Source organism: Marmota monax, unplaced genomic scaffold, assembly GCF_021218885.2.
Source record: "Marmota monax isolate L192 unplaced genomic scaffold, Marmota_monax_Labrador192_F-V1.1 WCK01_AAM20220418_F8-fsc00018, whole genome shotgun sequence".
Classification (NCBI taxonomy): Eukaryota; Metazoa; Chordata; class Mammalia; order Rodentia; family Sciuridae; genus Marmota; species Marmota monax.
In genome coordinates this window covers 14,400,723-14,418,276 of record NW_026692201.1, presented here as the reverse complement: position 1 = coordinate 14,418,276, position 17,554 = coordinate 14,400,723, and the positions used below count along the sequence as shown (strand labels likewise).

General features: G+C 31.9%; 1 protein-coding gene across 1 annotated transcript in view; it reads right to left on the bottom strand.

Moving 5' to 3' along the window:
* Rasa1 (RAS p21 protein activator 1) overlaps positions 1 to 17,554 on the bottom strand; it is a 106,657-nt gene that overhangs the window by 21,209 nt on the left and 67,894 nt on the right. The window contains exons 10-14 of the mRNA XM_046428235.2: positions 11,203 to 11,323; positions 10,097 to 10,253; positions 4,212 to 4,299; positions 1,835 to 1,912; positions 145 to 302 (exon numbers count right to left, since the gene is read on the bottom strand). Of these exons, the coding sequence (XP_046284191.1) occupies positions 145 to 302; positions 1,835 to 1,912; positions 4,212 to 4,299; positions 10,097 to 10,253; positions 11,203 to 11,323 (602 nt within the window). The remainder of the gene's footprint in view (positions 1 to 144; positions 303 to 1,834; positions 1,913 to 4,211; positions 4,300 to 10,096; positions 10,254 to 11,202; positions 11,324 to 17,554) is intronic.

Sequence of the window (17,554 nt, the reverse complement as noted above, 5' to 3'; positions counted from 1 at the left end):
CAAAAGAGTTATATTAAAACATCTAGACTTGATTCCTTGTTCTGACAGTATAGATTACAGAGACTCCCCTCCAAAAAAGGAAAGAAAATGCAATATAGTTTTTTTTTTTTAAGTGATTTAATGTAATGATAAAATAAAACTTACTCAAAGACAAACTCCTCAGACCACACTGGGTTTTGCCCTTCCCTTGCATGAGTTTTTGCTACTTGGACGCTATTCAGGTAGATATTACAATATGGATTAGTAAAATGTTTTACTGGTAGTTTATGGGCTTCTTCAATATGTAAAACAAGGCTGCTGACCTGAAGAAAACACAAAAATGATTACCCCAGGTTGAAAGAATTATACATTAGGTTTCTAAAACAATTATTATGAAATAATAAAAAATAGTGACTTGTTTTTCTGCTTGTCTTCTTTCATGTGACATACTACAGAATGCAACATTTAAGCATTTAAAATAATCCTTCTCACTTAAAATTTATCTCAAATAAAAACACAAATTTTGTAAGTTATTTCTATTATTTTCTTGCAGAGTAATGAAATACACCTTTCTACCATATACAAAAAGTAGACACCTCTCACTACCCTGAATCAAAATCTTGAATGATGGATAATACTAACCTGAAATATTTTATCACTACAAAAGAGAATTCATTAGCTAAAAAATGTTTTTCAAACACTGTGTCTGCCTTGTGATTTTACAGAAAAGGATACAAATCCAAGGAAGCTTAGTTGCTTATCAGTGTTGGTCCAAAATTCAAGACCTTCTGCCTCCTAGTATCAAGTCATCTTTTTCTCTAATCATCTACATGTGTGAACTTGGACAAGTCAGTCTGTTTGAGCCTTGCCTTTCTCTCATGTATAAAATGTATAAAGACTGCACTGAAGGTCATAAGGACTAGAAACAGTATATATAGAGCACATAGCAGAGTATCTGACACAAAAAAGGCTCACAAATGTTAGCTATGATTATAGCTACAATTATAAGTTCCATACAACATACAATTTGCTGCTATTTGAAAAAATCCAATCTGATTTTCTATAACATTTAAAATTTTTATGTTTTAATGACATATGGTGATTATGTATATAATTAAATGTCCTTGCAAGAAGGGCCAGACTCTAGATTACAGGGTCTGGTTACTTAAATTGCCATTTATCCATTTCCAATAGAATAGTATATTACATTTGACAAGCGTTTTGGAAATTCTTTGGTCAATAAATATGTATTATATTAAGCCTTTCTAAAAATCCCAAGAATTTAACAATTTTTTCCCCCAATAATCTAGGGATTCCTATGAAGAAAAAAAATCTAAAAGCTGAAGAATATAAAGTTGCTCTTACATACATATAAAAAGAGAACTCCTAGCTTAACTTTCCAAAAATTGAAGTATGGGCCTTGTTATTAATGTTTCAGATTCCTTAAGAGTTATGAAGTAGGTTTCAAAACAATCACTATATAGTAAAAAGCCCAAAAGTCACTCAGGTTAGTACTCTATGTCAGATAACCCTTTCAATAATACTTTTAGTTCTACATTTTTGGGATAGGCCAAAATAATTTTTTGAAGGAAAAAAAATTCCCAACTGAATACATTACTTTTCTTGGTTTGAAGAACAGACTAAGAACCAGAGGTAGGTATACAGAAAGCACTGTCTTTCATAAAGAAATAACACATTGTTCTACTACTAAAGCAAATGGTAGTAAGGCTTTAAAATGCCTGAAAAGATTAACCTTTCTACAGAAATGTTGCAAAAACATAGAAACATAAAAAGATAAAAAGCAATAAATGAAATATAATGAAACTTGACAATTACAAATCAAATAAAGTTTCACCTGACGAAGACGTTTATTACATGTTCCTGGACTACTTTTCCGTAAATTGCAAAATGCCTGCAGACCTTTCATCCAATCCTACAAAAAATAACATACCATTTGAAAGACATACACATTAATTTGTTTGGTTTCCAACTGTCAATTTATTTTCTTCAAATTAAATTTTTTTCTTTAGATTTCCATTTCTAGTCTAAGACTATTCTATACTATATTTGTGCCCCAATGGAGTAAGGAAAAAAAAATATATATATATATATATATGTAAAAAATTGCTTGAATTTATGTAGAATCCCTACATTAATTTTAAGTATATCAATGAATGACCATTAATTAACCAAAAGTGTTTCTCCTCAACAAGTACTACCTTGGAAGAAATGTCTGTAGTTAAGCTTTTAACATTTTATGAGGAATGAAGGCCAATTTCAAAACCAACTGGTAATGTGATAACTGATATGAAAAGCATTCTAATTTTTACCTCAGACCACAATATAAAGGTAGAAACATGTAAGTGAGTTGGGTTATTTCCAGCCCTTTAGATATAACATGAGATTTTAGAAATCATTTTGGCCTGATATTTAAATTATAACTACATTTTAAAATGTTAAACATCTACTACTCTGGAAAAAAAAAGAACAATTTAGGTTTATTTAAAAATCTAAATATTTATTTTAGCTTAAAATTTCTGAAAGACTCTATACTGCTTTATTTTAATTTTTGTCTAGTTTGTTCGCTCTTTCAATGAATCTAAACAGTCTGTATTTAAAGAATATTAAAGGAGAGCAAATCCAATCCAAATCAATTATCACAACTTTCAGAAATAGAAAAGAATAACCAGACACCCTGCAACCCCAACAAATTGACAAATATTTTTCTTCTTCATGACTGAACTTTTATTTCAAGACTTGGGTTCAACCAGTGAAAAATCCCTCATTTGGACTTTTTATGGTACATGGAAAGTAGATTATGGAAAAAGCATATAAAAACATTTTAAGTGAGACTTGGAAAAAAAACTGAAATGTCATCAAGGTATGTGACACATCTTTATTCAGAAAGAAGGAAAATGACAAAATATCTAAAAGATAGGATACTGGCATTTAAATTTCTATCCCTAAATCAATTTCTATCATTAAAAAAAAAAAAAATCTAAGTTACCAAAATGTTTTGAGCCCTACTTTTCTCATCTTAAAATTGGGAATATATACCTACAAACAAACATGGCATTATTAGGAAAATAAGTATTTGAACTATTTTATAATGATTTGAAATATGACAAACTATAAACTAAGACTCATCATCCATTATATTTTTTCTGAGTCTGAATTTTCATAATTTTTGAGTCAGGGGCCCATACTAGGACCCACAGGATTGTTAAATTATTATTATTAGTTTGTTTTGTTATGTTTTATAGTACTAGGGATAGAACCCAGGGGTTCTATACACTAAGCCTTACATCCAGCCCTTTTGATTCTGAGAAAGGGTCTCAGTTGTTGAGACTGGCTTTGAACTTGCAATTCCTGTTTCAGTCTCCCAGGGTTTGAAGAGCATTTGCCTTATATACATGGTTAGCAAATCTGTTCTACTTCCAATCCAGTGAAGCCACGTTAGTTGCTTCTTAGCCATCTTTAAGTTCCTTCCATAAAGTAAAAGCAGAAATAAATCCATATTTGTACAAAATACAACTAAGCATGCCAGAAATATTAACATTTAAAGAAAATGTTTTTAAAAGGAGACTTTTGAAAACATTTCTTCAAAGACTTACTTAAAAATTTTATGTTACAATGATACTGCATATGGGTCAACGGCTAATGCAAAACTTAGACCAAGAGAATATGTAGAAAGAAAATCCCTAAAATATTTTTCCTCTTGATGATTGAACTTTTTGTTCATACAAGGGTTTAACCAATGTAAACAATAATAGTTAACAAAACTAACTGATTTAACTTTGGATTTCACTGAGACTATCTATAATCTTTAATGCAGAGATTTTATATAAACATTCAAAGACTTGACATAGTTTTTAAAGTTCAATTTTAAATTAAAAATAACCCTTCACTGCATTTGTTTTTGCATTTCTTTCAAAAAAAATTTTTACATGTGAAAGTTCTCTTAAAATAAAAAAGATTAGATTTTAGACATCCTTTTATTGCATCTTAAAGGTAAGAGTTTTCTATTCTAATTTAAAAGAAAACATGAGCTAACAGAAATATTTCCAGTAGTTAAAGAAATAGGATCTGTTTTAAAGTATTTTTTTAGATGTTGATGAATCTTTATTCATTTATTTATATGTGGTTCTGAGAATGGAGCCCAGTGCCTCACACATGCTACGCAAGTACTCTACTATCAAGTCACAACCCCAGCTCAAGAAACAGTATCTTACCTCTGCTTGTTCTGGTGTTTCTCCTGCAAAGTAAAAGATGTAATGTTCTTCACTGAAGTGCTGAACTACTATCTGAAAACAGTTTGGCCTTTAAAATACAAAAAAAAAGTATACTAAGAAACCTAAGTATTAAAATATTTACATCAACTTTTTAAAAAAAATCAATACATAATCTTATACATATTAAACTGTCCTAATTTAGAGAAACAATACCCCATAGTTACTAGAACATGACTAAAAAGAAAATGTCACCTGCATGTATTTTAGAAAATGTTGTTAATACTACTAAAATTTTATCAGTCTTTCCAAGTATAAAGTACTGTGTAAAGACAAACTTTTCCTGTGTGCTGAAAAAAGACACATAAGTTGGTTAGGGCCTTGCTAAATTGCTGAGGCTGGCTTTGAACTTGTGACTCTCTTGCCTCAGACTCCCAGGCTGCTGGGATTGCAGGTGTGCACCAACATGCCTGGCCAGAAGGAATTCTTGATCTAAAATATTTGAATGCTCCTATCATGAAGCCTCATCATCAGTCACAAACTTAAATAGAATTTTCATAGACTTTTGTTTCAAAACATTCACTCACTATACTTCATCCTTAATAAGTATTTCTCTGAACAGCCAATGATTTTCTTCTAAATATTTCTGTAATGTCTATAGAATTATCTGTCGTAGTGAAAATGTAGTCTCTAGATACATATGTACAACTTAATTTTCAATTCACAAAAATTGAAATTTTTTTACTGAAAATACTGAGTAGTATCTACTACTATTTGAAAGTGATGACCACAAACAGAATTGGCAGTTTCCATGAAGGCTGGTAAAACAAGTAATTCTCCAGCTCCGTGTGAAGCATTATTGCTTCAGCTTTAGCTATTAATTGCATGATCTCATAACAAGCTTCACAAGTTTAACATGATACCATAGGAATATATCTATGAGAAAAGAAGAGGGGTAGGGTGGGGGAAACAAACTGTTTTTCATTTGAAGTTTACATTTCAACTTTTGTCCTCCCACAAGAAATAGATATTTAGTGGCATTGTGCTATTATAATGCACTTGGCATCACTGACTTATTTAGAAATGAAAATACAAATAAAATTTCAGGTTGAGAAGAAAAAGATTTACTGGGTTTAGAAATCAAAGTTTAGAATATTTCTTATAAGTAGCCTAGTAAGTGGGTTAAATTACTTTTAAATAGGCTACTATTTTATCCTGTGAAACTAATGACTTTTTTAGTATTATCACCAAATTGTCTTTTATAGTGGTTTCAAAAGTATCTGTACATTAAAGCCAATTGTAGCTGGGCTTGGTGGTGCATGCCTGTAATCCCAGCGGCTCAAGAGGCTAAGGTAGGAGGATCTCAAGTTCAAAGCCAGCCTCAGCAATTCAGGGAAGCCCTAAGCAACTTAGTAAGACCCTGTCTCAATGTAAAAATAAAAAATGCTGGGGATGTGACTCAGAGGCTCAAGCACCTCTGATTCAATCTCTGGTACAAAAAGAAAGGGAAAAAAATTGTAAAAGTAACAATGAAAAAATATCTAAATTATATTCTTTTCAAGAACTCATAAATATTTTACAATAATGAAAAAATTAAATTGTATTAATAAACTAAATGTAAAAGCAAACTAATTTATGCATCAACATGAAAAGAAAATATCATTAATGACTGACCAAAACAGGCAAATTAAATAATATTTAGAACATCAGTGATTTAATGAGAAAGACAGAAATAATGAAGTATAGTCACTATAAAGAGTTTTCTGTCTGCAAATGCTATACACCAGTTCTTTTGCTCTAATAAAATAATGATTTAATAGATTATAGAGGGAGCCATATAATTTAAATTAAGTGTTAATTTGAAATGTAAAAATTTTTACTATTTTAATTATAATAACATTGTAAAATTACCAGTATCTCAAAAGGTACCTTAATGATCCATAGCACACTGGTTGAGAAGCTCTGCTTAACTATTCCAAAGAATTTATATCCATCTCAGCTCAAGAACCACCTACTTCCTATTATAGCTGGCCTTCCATATCCATGGGATCCAAACCCACAGATTCAACCAAACACAGATCCAAAATTACTTCTTCTAAACACGTCTGTACTAATTGTACTGAATAAGTACAGACTTTTCCTTCTCATTACTCCTTAAATGACAGTTTGACAACTATTTACATATCACTGACATTGTATTAGGAATTACAAGTAACCTAGAAATAATTTCAAATGCATAGTAGGATTTATGTAGGTTCTATGCAAATACAATACCTTTTTGTTTGGGGGTTTCATGAGATTTTTTGCAGTGCTGGTTATCAAACGCAGAATATCATGCATGCTAAGCCAAGTACTATACCAATAAGCAATATCCTGAGTCCTACTTTGCCATTTTATATAAGGGACTTGAGCATCTGTGGATTTTGGTGTTCACGGTGGTAGAACTAATCCCCCAGACTTAGAAGAGACAGACTACTTATCTCAGTACAGTTGCCTCCTAACATCTCATCCTTACTTAGCACTAATACAGTTATTGATAAACTGCACTAGTTGATATTGAATACTGTTGCTGGATCCCCAACATCTACTTTACCTACACATATATAGTAAATATAGCAGCCTTATTATTCATAGATCAATTCCACCAAAAAGCCTCATTCATCGGGGTAATCTCATTCATCTGCAATCCTAAGAATGGTTCTGAGGTGCCTGTATTCCCAATATTTTCAACAATTAAGGAAATGAATGTTTGCCTATACTGTAGGAAATTGGTTTTGAAGAAAATGCAACATAATAAGGAAAGGCAGAGCAAAACTAAAGAAAAGAAGACAACCAACCACATGTAAAGGCCAAGATTCCATATGATATTTTTTCTAATTGACACAAAAATTGTATATTTTTATGGAATACCATGTGACTGTCTCAATACATGTATTCACTGTGTAATATTAAAATTGGTATAAGCATACTGACTTTCTTTCTCCCTTTAATAGTCTTCTTCTGTGGGTAAGTGATGTTGTCTAGTAGCGTTTTTGTTTGTTTGTTTGTTTTTAGTTGTTGATGGACCTTTATTTTATTCATTTATTTATATGCGGTGTGAGAACTGAACCCAGTGCCTCACACATGTGAAGCAAGTGCTCTACCACTGAGCCACAACCCCAGCCTTTTTTTGGTTCTTAGTTTTCATGTGTCTATTATAGGTTTTTACTTGATTACTAGGAGGCTTACAATAAAATATCTTTTGATTATAACAAACTTTTTAATTGACAATCACCTAACTTTGTAAAGTTAGGAAAACAAATGCATAGATTAAAAATAGTAATAAAAAATCTACTCTTGCTCTTTATCCTCCTCAGATTTTGAATTTTTGATGTCCCATTTCACATCTTTTCATATTGTCTATCTCTGGACATACAAAGGTAGTTATTATTTATAATTGTTTTGGTTTTTAGTCTTGATTAAAGACATCACGATTTATGTGCCATTTTTACCATATTAGCATGTTCTGAATTTCTCAGTATAATTAATCCTACCAGTAAGTTTTATACCTTCTGATATTTTATTCTTATTCAGCATCTCTTTTCAGTTTGAAGAACTGAAAAGAGTATTTCCTATAGGACTAGTCTAGTGCTGATAAATTATTAGCTTTCATTTGGGAATGTCTATCTCTCATTTCAGAAGGACAGCTTTGCTGGGTACAATATTCTGGTTGGCAGTTTTTTATTTAAATCTCTCTTCCCATTCCACCTTGATTTCTGCTGACAAATTAATTTTCAGATAAATTGATACATCATTATGCAAAATTTATTCCTTTTCTCTTGCTTTCAGAATCCTCTCATTAGAGTTTGGTTAGAATGTCTTGGGATAAGAGTTAATGAATTTAAGATTGATGACCTCTGACCTTCCTTTTCCTTGTATTTGTGTACTTCTCTAAGTTTGTGAAGTTCTCTGTTATTCTCTCTTTGCAATCAAGTCCCTCTTGAACCTCAATAACCCAAATCCTTGTTCTTTTAATACTGTCCCATAGTTTCTTAAGCTTTCTTCATTTCTCTTTTTTTCTTCTCTGACTATATTTTTTAAATAGCTTTAGAGCTCACTGCTGCTTTCTTCTGTTTGATCATTTCTCCTATTGATGTCTTCTGTTGCATCTTCCATTTAATTTATTGTATTTTCAACTACAGGATATCAGTCTGATTCTTAAAAATGACTACAATCTGCCTATTAAACTTCTCTAAGTTTGAGTATGTACAGCTCAGGAATAGAAGGTGCTGGGTTTAATCCCCAGCACCACCATCCCCCCATCTCATCCCATCCCTGCAAAAAAAACTGGCAAATTACTAAACTGTTACTGTGCTTTCCTAAATTTCATTGAGTTTCTTAAAACAACTCTTTTGAATTTTGTGTCATAAAGTTAACATGCTAGTTGCTATGTGGTTGATTTCTGGCACATTTTTTCTCTACTAGATTAGGTCCTGGTTCCCTTTCAATGGATGCTTTTTAATATTTGACAGTATCTCACATTGAAGGATTAGAAATTTACTCCAGTCTTTACAATATGGTTTTAATTTGTGTCTGTCCTTCCAGAAAGTCTAGGTAAGCTGTTTACTATGTTTTCTGACCCTGCAGTCAATGCCACTATTTTCAACACTAGATGGTGCCCCAAGCCCAAGTTTGTTACAAATTCAAGTTAGTATATTGTTCAGCATGGAGGGAAGAAGATGTGTGGTAAAAAACTGAATACAGTCCTGTTGTCTAAAGCCCTCAGCTTGGGACCAGGGTGGGCCCCTGATGTCTTGTCCACAGTCACTATGGTCAGACACAATGGGTTCTGTCAGCCAGACTCCAAAGCAACAACTTACACTTCTTCCCCCATGTAATGACTCTCTCCATGTTGTGCTTCCTAAGGCTAGGGAAGGGATAGATAGGACAGTCTACAGCTCCTACAAAATGGGTCACATCCAGAGCCCATAGTCCACCAAGACCAGGGCAGCAAAAAGGCAAAACCAAATCCCATACTATGGCCTGCCTGCTATCATAGTCTATTCATAGTCTGAGACCACTGCAGGCAGCTAGAACTTACAATACTTCAATAAGTAATAAAAGTGATGAGCACCTCTACAAAGACTCTAGCACGAAGTATTCATAAAGCTTATGGTGAAAGGTAAAGCCATTAATCTTAAGCAAAAATCTAAATATAATTACAAGATGGATTTGTCTTGTAATGCTTGGTATTTAGCTTATAATTTCATATTTGATTTAAAATCAAAAACGTTGAAATCAATGTAAGAAAATTCAAATCTGAAATTTTTTTTGTACTGAAACAATTTAGCTTTTTTTTTTTTTTTAATCGAGTTCCTTGGGGAAATGCCTACAGATAAAAGCAGAATTGAGTATACCTAGCATAATCAGATGCACTGAGTTAAAAGAGAATGTGATAAAATTAGAGAATAGGTGAAAAGACCCAAATTAAGTCATTCAAAGGATTATTAAAAGAGGCAGAGAGAAAACAGGTTATAGACGGATCAAGTACTACTACAAATGTCAAAAGATTAATAAAATAATTTTTTAAAAAAGAATATTTTATTAACTATTTTTGATGATAATAAATTATTTTCTAATTATCTTTTGATGATTTCTATATTTAACATGGGTAAATAAACTTGATTTAATGCTTTAAAAAGAAAAGATTTCTGCCTAATATAGTGGAGTAGAATTTTAAATACAAGTTAGTCTAAAATAAACAAGGAAAACAAAATTACAAAGTAAATCTAAATTTTTTAGATGATTTTATGTTCTGAAAAGCATTTTTGTTATGCTTTAAAATGATGTGAATATACCTATTATTTTATTAAAATAATTACAAAAGCAAAATAGAGAACCAGTCTTACCTGCCAAAGAGACTATCATGAACAACATACACAGAACAAACACTGAGATCTATTAATCCTTTTGGTTTTGTAGCTCGTTTTTCACTTTCAAAATAAATAAGTTGGGCATCACTGCCCTCTAAGATAAAATATAAATTTTTCCAACGTTTTCCTTTGCCTGTTAAAAAATAATTGTTTTCCTTTAGCCAAGCATGAATTGTAAAATCACATAATAAAAAGCTGATGATTATTAAACACATTTCAATTTTTATTATAAAACTTAAATAATACACCAATCCTTTTTGGAGGGAGGGGGCCACAACACCTTTATTTTATCTATTTATTTTTAATGCACTGCTGATGATCAAACCCAGTGTCTCACACATACTAGGTAAGTGCTCTACCACTGAGCTAAAACTCCAGCCCCTACACCAATCCTTGAATGAGAAAATTTCTGAGACTTCTTTTTGTTTTTAAAATACTTTTTTAGTTGTAGATGAACACGGTACCTTTATTTATTTATTTTTATGTGGTGCTGAGGATAAACCCAGTGCCTCATGCATTCTAGGCAAGCACTCTACCACTGAGCCAAAACTCCAGCCCACTGTAACTTCTTTTTAAAAGTGCCTTCTGTTATACTGCTTATTTTAATGAATCAAAGAACAAATGACAAAGATATTTTAACTGTATCTTCAGAGATTTCACTGTGATAAAATGTTCAAAATTCTTATTTGGGCATAATACTTTATTCTAATCTTAAGGAAAGAATTCTTCCAATAAAACACAACTCAATTTCCTCAAATCATCCCAATGTCAAAAATAAAAACCCCAATACCATGAGTGTGCAAGCAGTTTCTCTCTGCTTACAAAAAAAAAAAAAAAGTCATGGAGACAGGGAGCAAAGAAACACTTGGAACTACCTGAGAATTTAAGAACATTCTTGGAAATACATAGGCTGTTTTCTAAATCCCTAGTTGGAAATATGGACAATATACATATACTTGGGCTTAAAGGATGTCAACTTACTAAATTACAATTAAGTTTTATGTCTGATATTTGCAATCTCTCTATCAAATGGATTAATAGTAAAATATTAAACTGGATCTTTATTCTAAAAGTTCACTTACCCTTTTTCAGAAGATAACCTTTCTTAACAATATTTTTATAAAAGGCATCCTTTGTTTTGCGACGTATTGTATTATAGATTTCCTTGCCATCCACTGTATCATTGAGTACTTGTTCTTGATCCTGAGTTTAAAAATATTTAAATTATTTCATGAATTCTTAATCTAAATAAGGAAAAAATATACCAAATCAACAATTAAAAACCAGAGAAAGGGTTTTAATACTAAAATCCAGATGTACCTAACAGATAAGATTCTTTATTTTCCAAAGATATTCTCAGAAAGATTTCCTTATTATTTCTCAAAAACATGGACAACTTTCCCAGAAATTTTCCATACCATTTCCTAAGAACATATCTCATGGAAGACAAAGAAGCCATTTCAAACACTATTTTCAATTTGTTATTTTATAGCAAATTATGTTTTATAAATATTAATTTGTCCTACATAACTGGTAAATTAGTAGCCAATCTGAAACATAAAGCAAATTATTGTTTGCTTATGTACAAGTAAAAAAAAAAAAAATTAAGTGAACATAGAAAACTGAACCCAGCTGAACTTTAAACACCTGAACAAAACACACCCCCCATCTCAAATACCTAACAGTTCGCATAGTTCACTACTGTGTGATATGTCTGTCTCACCCATCTATCTATCCACGCCTGGTGTTACACTTCAGATAATTCTCATTCTACCACTTCACAATTTTCTCATGTTTCAACACCCCACTTCCACACATAAACTTCAAGTTTTTATCAAGTGAAAGTGTCATATCTATTATAATATTTATATATTTCTTAATCATTTAGAATGTATAAAGTTATGCCACATTTTTATTAGGAACCCTGTCTTTTGATGTGTCACTGATGAAGTGAGAAGTGTTAGACTTCTAACTTCACTTTCCTTCCCCACAAGCCCTGTGGTTTTTATTGCTTGATTTTGCATATATTACATTATAGCATAGCTGATACATAGGAATGCATGTATCACATTATAGCACAGCTGATATTAATCACTAAAATGTCCAAATAACGCCAAGAATTAAGTTAGAATGTAAAGAAAAGAGTGCTTTCAATCAAGATCTTCCCAGAATAAATCAATCTTCAATTTTACTATTGATTGGGGTCCTGTTAACTCAATTTTAGTGTTTTGATTCCTTTTTCAACCAGTTCTTATATTTGCAAGAAATGGTATTTTATAAATTTTAGTCTTAAGAGACTTTGTGAGTCCATTCAATCCTTTTATAAATCTAAGATGCATTCTGGGATTTTCATAATCTTCTTTGTCCCACATTTTGAGACATTCTATTGTTTCATCATCCTTTATTTCATTATTACTCAACAGTTATTCCCAAGTATGCTAAAAAATATACTAAAATAGTAAGAAAATAGAAGCATGAATTACCTAGAGCAGAGGTGGCCAATTGTAGCATGCATGCTAAATCCAGCCCACCACCTGTTTTTGTACATAAAGTTTTACTGGAACACAGCTGTGCTCATTCTTTCACATATTATATGTGGTTGCTTTCAACTACAAATGCAGTTTAGCAGTTGTGACAGATTGAATGTCCACAAAACCTAAAATATTTACTATCTGGCCCTTCACAGAAATACTCTACCAACCTCTGGCTTAGGAAATGATGCAATACTAAAATAATCAGCTCTATTGCATCATTCTTTTATTTCTTTACTATGTTGCCAAATATTGCAGCATCTCTTGAAAAAAGATAAAAGGCCACCTTTGTTGTCTTTTTATTAGCTTTCATGGAAGAAAGTTAAAAATTCATAACTCTTAATTATCTGCACTGATAAAGAGAAAAAATTGACAGATTAAATGTTTACCATTTATCAAAATAACATGATGAATTTAAAGAAACAGGTCCACACTGGACTCTACTGTGATGGCAAATTGATTTTGATGATCAAAATCTTACGACTATGAGTCCTCACATGATAATATACTTAATCACTTTTCTGAAACTTAAAAAAACCAATGAGTGAGCCATATTATTTCTAAGGGGAAAAAGGAAATACAATGTTATCATCTAGTTAGCAATTTAATAGAAAAGACATTATCACACTATATTTTGGGATAACCCGGATTATCCTGTTTTGCTAAACAAAATGAGAAATGAAATTTTTGTGCGCAGATTTTTAACATAAATTTTAAGTAGAAAAATATGGAAGGCACTTTGCATAAAAAAAAAGGTTATTGAAGGAAAACAGCTGATGTAGAAATTTAATTTACTGGAATAGTCAATCTAATTTGGTATTTATAAACCTAAACACTACAATTATCTTACACTTATGGAACAAAGAAGACTATACTCTCCAACAAAATTATGAGCCTTTAATGTTTTCAAAAGTACTGCATTTGGCAAATCAAAACTACTCTTAAGATTTCATCTCACTCCAGTCAGAACAGCAACTATTAAGAATACAGACAACAATAAGTGTTGGCAAGGAATGTGGGGGAAAAGGCACACTCATACATTGCTGGTGGGACTGCAAAATGCTGCAGCCAATATGGAAAGCAGTATGGAGGCCCCTCAAAAAACTGGGAATGGAACCACCATTTGACCCAGCTGTCCCTCTCTTCTGTCTCTACCCAAAGGATTTAAAAATAGCATACTGCAGGGACACAGCCACATCAATGTTTATTGCAACACAGTTCACAAATAGCTAAACTATAGAACCAACCTAGATGCCCTTCAGTAGATGAATGGATAAAGAAAATGTGGTATATATACACAAAGGAATATTACTGAGCAATAAAAGAGAATAAAATCATGGCATTTGCAGGTAAATGGATGGAGTTGGAGAAAATAATGCTAAGTGAAGTTAGCTAATCCCAAAAACCAAATGCCAGATATTTTCTCTGATATAAGGAGGCTGATTCATAGTGGGGTTAGGAGGAGGAGCATGGGAAAATTAGATGAACTCTAGAAAGGCAAAGGACAGGGAGAAGAAGGAAGGGGGCAAGGGGTATAGAAACAATGGTGGAATGAGATGAAAATCATTACCCTAAGTATATATATGAAGACAAGAATGGTGTGAATATACTTTGTATACAACCAGAGACTTGAAAAATTGTGCTCTATATGTGTTATATAATTGTAATGCATTCTGCTGTCATATATAACAAATCAGAATTTTTAAAAAAATTTAAAAAGTATTACATTTGATGATACAAGTACAAGAAAGAACCATAAGCTAGGAGAACCCAGTAGCAATGTATTTAAAATCTGCTACCAGTATTGCATTTTTATGGTAAAAGTTCAAGAGTCATGGTAATTATAAGCAGGACTTACTAGAAATCTAGAATTACCAATAATAAAATGGGTATGTTTCAGGCTGGGACTATAGCTCAATGGCCGAGTGCTTGCCTACCACTGGATTTAAACCTTAACATCACATAAAAATAAACAAAATAAAGGCATTCTGTCCATCTACAAAAAAATTTTTTTTTAAAAAGTGAGATATGTTTCAAGTACACAGAAAGGAGCTAAAGAGCAATTAGCTGCATTCAAAAGACTTGTCTATTTCAGGAATGTAAACCTATAGAAACAAGGAAATACAGAACAAAAAAAAATTGCTAAACTTCAGTTTTTAATCACATTTTCTAAAAAAGTTGTTTTGGTCCATTTCAATTGCCAGTACTACCCGCTTTCTTTCCCTCCTCCCACCCCTTGGACCCCTTCCTCTACTCTACTGGTCTTCCTTCTATCAATTCATTTTTTAATTGGTATATTGTACTTTACATAGAATTGGAATTCATTGTGATATATTTGTACATGCACATAGCAATGAAGCAAATTATGCTAATGCATTTATGAATGTCAAAATGAACCCCCAATCATGTATAACTATAATGTACTAATTTTAAAAAAAACGTGTGGAGGTAGGAAACAAATTGTTTTGATATTATTTCTTTATTCTTACCTGTATAAATTATGTGTAAAGATACTTATGAATATAAAAATTTAAGAGGTTACAAAGAACAAAACGGTAAATCATGATGACCACTTCCTGGTAATACAAATTTATACTTATCAATCTTTATTTCAGTGGTGATAAGACTGTTTTAGCTGTAGAATAGGTCATATTTGTCATTAAGACATACTACATTAATATTTGTGTCTAAATACCTGATTTCAAGATAATCTGTTTATGTCTTAAAAATTAAATTAAGGTAAGTTGTGTTATTTTAACCCTACAAATGCTAAAACATTCTAATAAAATATAAGACACTATGGGGAAGAACACAACTTTGCTTTCCAAGCTCTAGAAAAACCAGTGGAAGATCGAAGGGAAGGTTTCTCTATGTGTTCCTTATCTCAGCCCACTCGCTACATAATTCTAGAGAGGCAGATCACATATCTGACATATATCTCCCAAAGCACAGAAGATAGTCTGATTAGTGAGAGTCTGACAGCCACTGAAACAAGTCTTTGCATAGAGATATGGCATGCTCCTGAAGCCAGACTTCAATAACAAATCTTGCCGTTGTCACTTAATGGCTAGGAAAACTCCATTTAATAATTCAATACAATAAATGTTTGTTGATTGTGCCTTTTCTAGTTTTTTTTTTTTTCTTTTTTTTTTTTTTGCTCATCTATTTGTTTGTTTTGTGGTACTGGGATTGAACCTGGGGTGCTTTACTACTGAGATATTTTCCAGTCCTTTTATCTTTTGAGACACGGACTCACTAAATTTCAAAGGCTGACAAATTTGCGATCCTCCTGCCTCAGCCAGGGAATTATAGGCATTTGCCACTGTGCTTAGCTCTGTTCTAGTTTTTGAGATACAACAGTAAACAAATCAAAAATGTCTATCTTCATGGAACTTATATTCTAACCAGGGAAAGATGATAAATGCTTTACAAGATAGAGTAAGCTGCAGTGACACATCTAGGTATCTAAATAACTCTCATTGTGAAGCTAATTTTTTAGCAAAAACTTGAAAGACAAGAGTTAAGCAATTGGATTTCTGAAAGAAAATAATTTTGGGCAGAGTGAAAAACTAGTGACAATATCCTAAGAAAGGAAAAAGTATGACATTTAAAAAGCAAATAGCACTTGAAGCAAGTATGTATGTAAAAGAGTGACAGACAAGGATAGTAGAAGGAGATGAGTGTAAGAGAACTAATGAAACACCACTGTAGAGCCCTGTATGCCACAGTAGGGACTTTGGCTTTAACTCTTAACTGAAATGTAGAATATCTGCAAGTGTTAAGCAGTGGAGTGACATGATCTAACTCACATTTTAAATGATCCCTCGGTCTTTTGTGTGGTATAAGGGGACAAAGGTAGACACAGTGGGATGAAGTCAGTTTCTGGTGTTGTTCACATTCTAGATATATTTTGAAGCACAGTTAGCAGGAAACTCCTGACAGGTCGGATACAAAGTACAGAAAAGAAAGAGAGGAGTCAAGATGACTTTAATGCCTTAAGTAATTAACTTAACCTCTTTGGTCTAAGTTTCTCTACTTGTAAAATAGTCACAGTGTAAACCTCAACAAATTGTGAAATAATTAAAAGAATTAACATGTATAAAAACCTGTGCTTAGAATATGGTGCTCAATAATGTTAGTTACTTTTATTGTGAAGTGTGTTATCTCAAAAGGCTCACTCTTTTTTTCTAGAGCCTGTCTCAAGAAGCATTAGTTCAGAACTCTGCTGTTTCCATTCCACCATCTTAGCTTGAGTCTGCGAATGCAGAGTTACATTAGGATAAGTGAGCTGATTTTACTAATCAGTTTGTTCATCAGCAAAAGAATATTACTGCCTTTATGTTCTCTAATAGTGAGAATCCTACTAAAAGTCTAAGTGAGTATTTAATTCCCCAACTTCTGTTGTAACCTATTTTTACTTCAGGACCAAAATAATACACTACAAATAGTATATAATAGTGCCCATATAGCAATCAAATTGCTTTATAATAAGCAATAAGTTATTTTTTAGGTATTCCATACTTATAGACATTCTGCAAAGGGCAGCAATTTGAAGCTTATTCAGTTATAAAACAAGAAAAATAAGAGTGAGGTACTTTATTTCAAGTAATTCTTAAAACAACCTTGCAACATTTATTAAAAGTGTTAGATGCCACATACTACTTATTTTTCTAACTATAAAATGTTAGAAAACTACAAGCAAAAATTTAGGATGGAAATTTTTATTATTTAATGTGTGGACAGATATAATTTATAGACTTATGAAAGAAATTTAAAATCACTAACTCAACCAGTCAATATGAATTAGAATTAAGAATATTGAAATGTAACAGATGTATGTTAGAATCTGTTACATTTCAATATTCTTAATTCTATTCATACAACTCTGTATGGTAGAATCTGT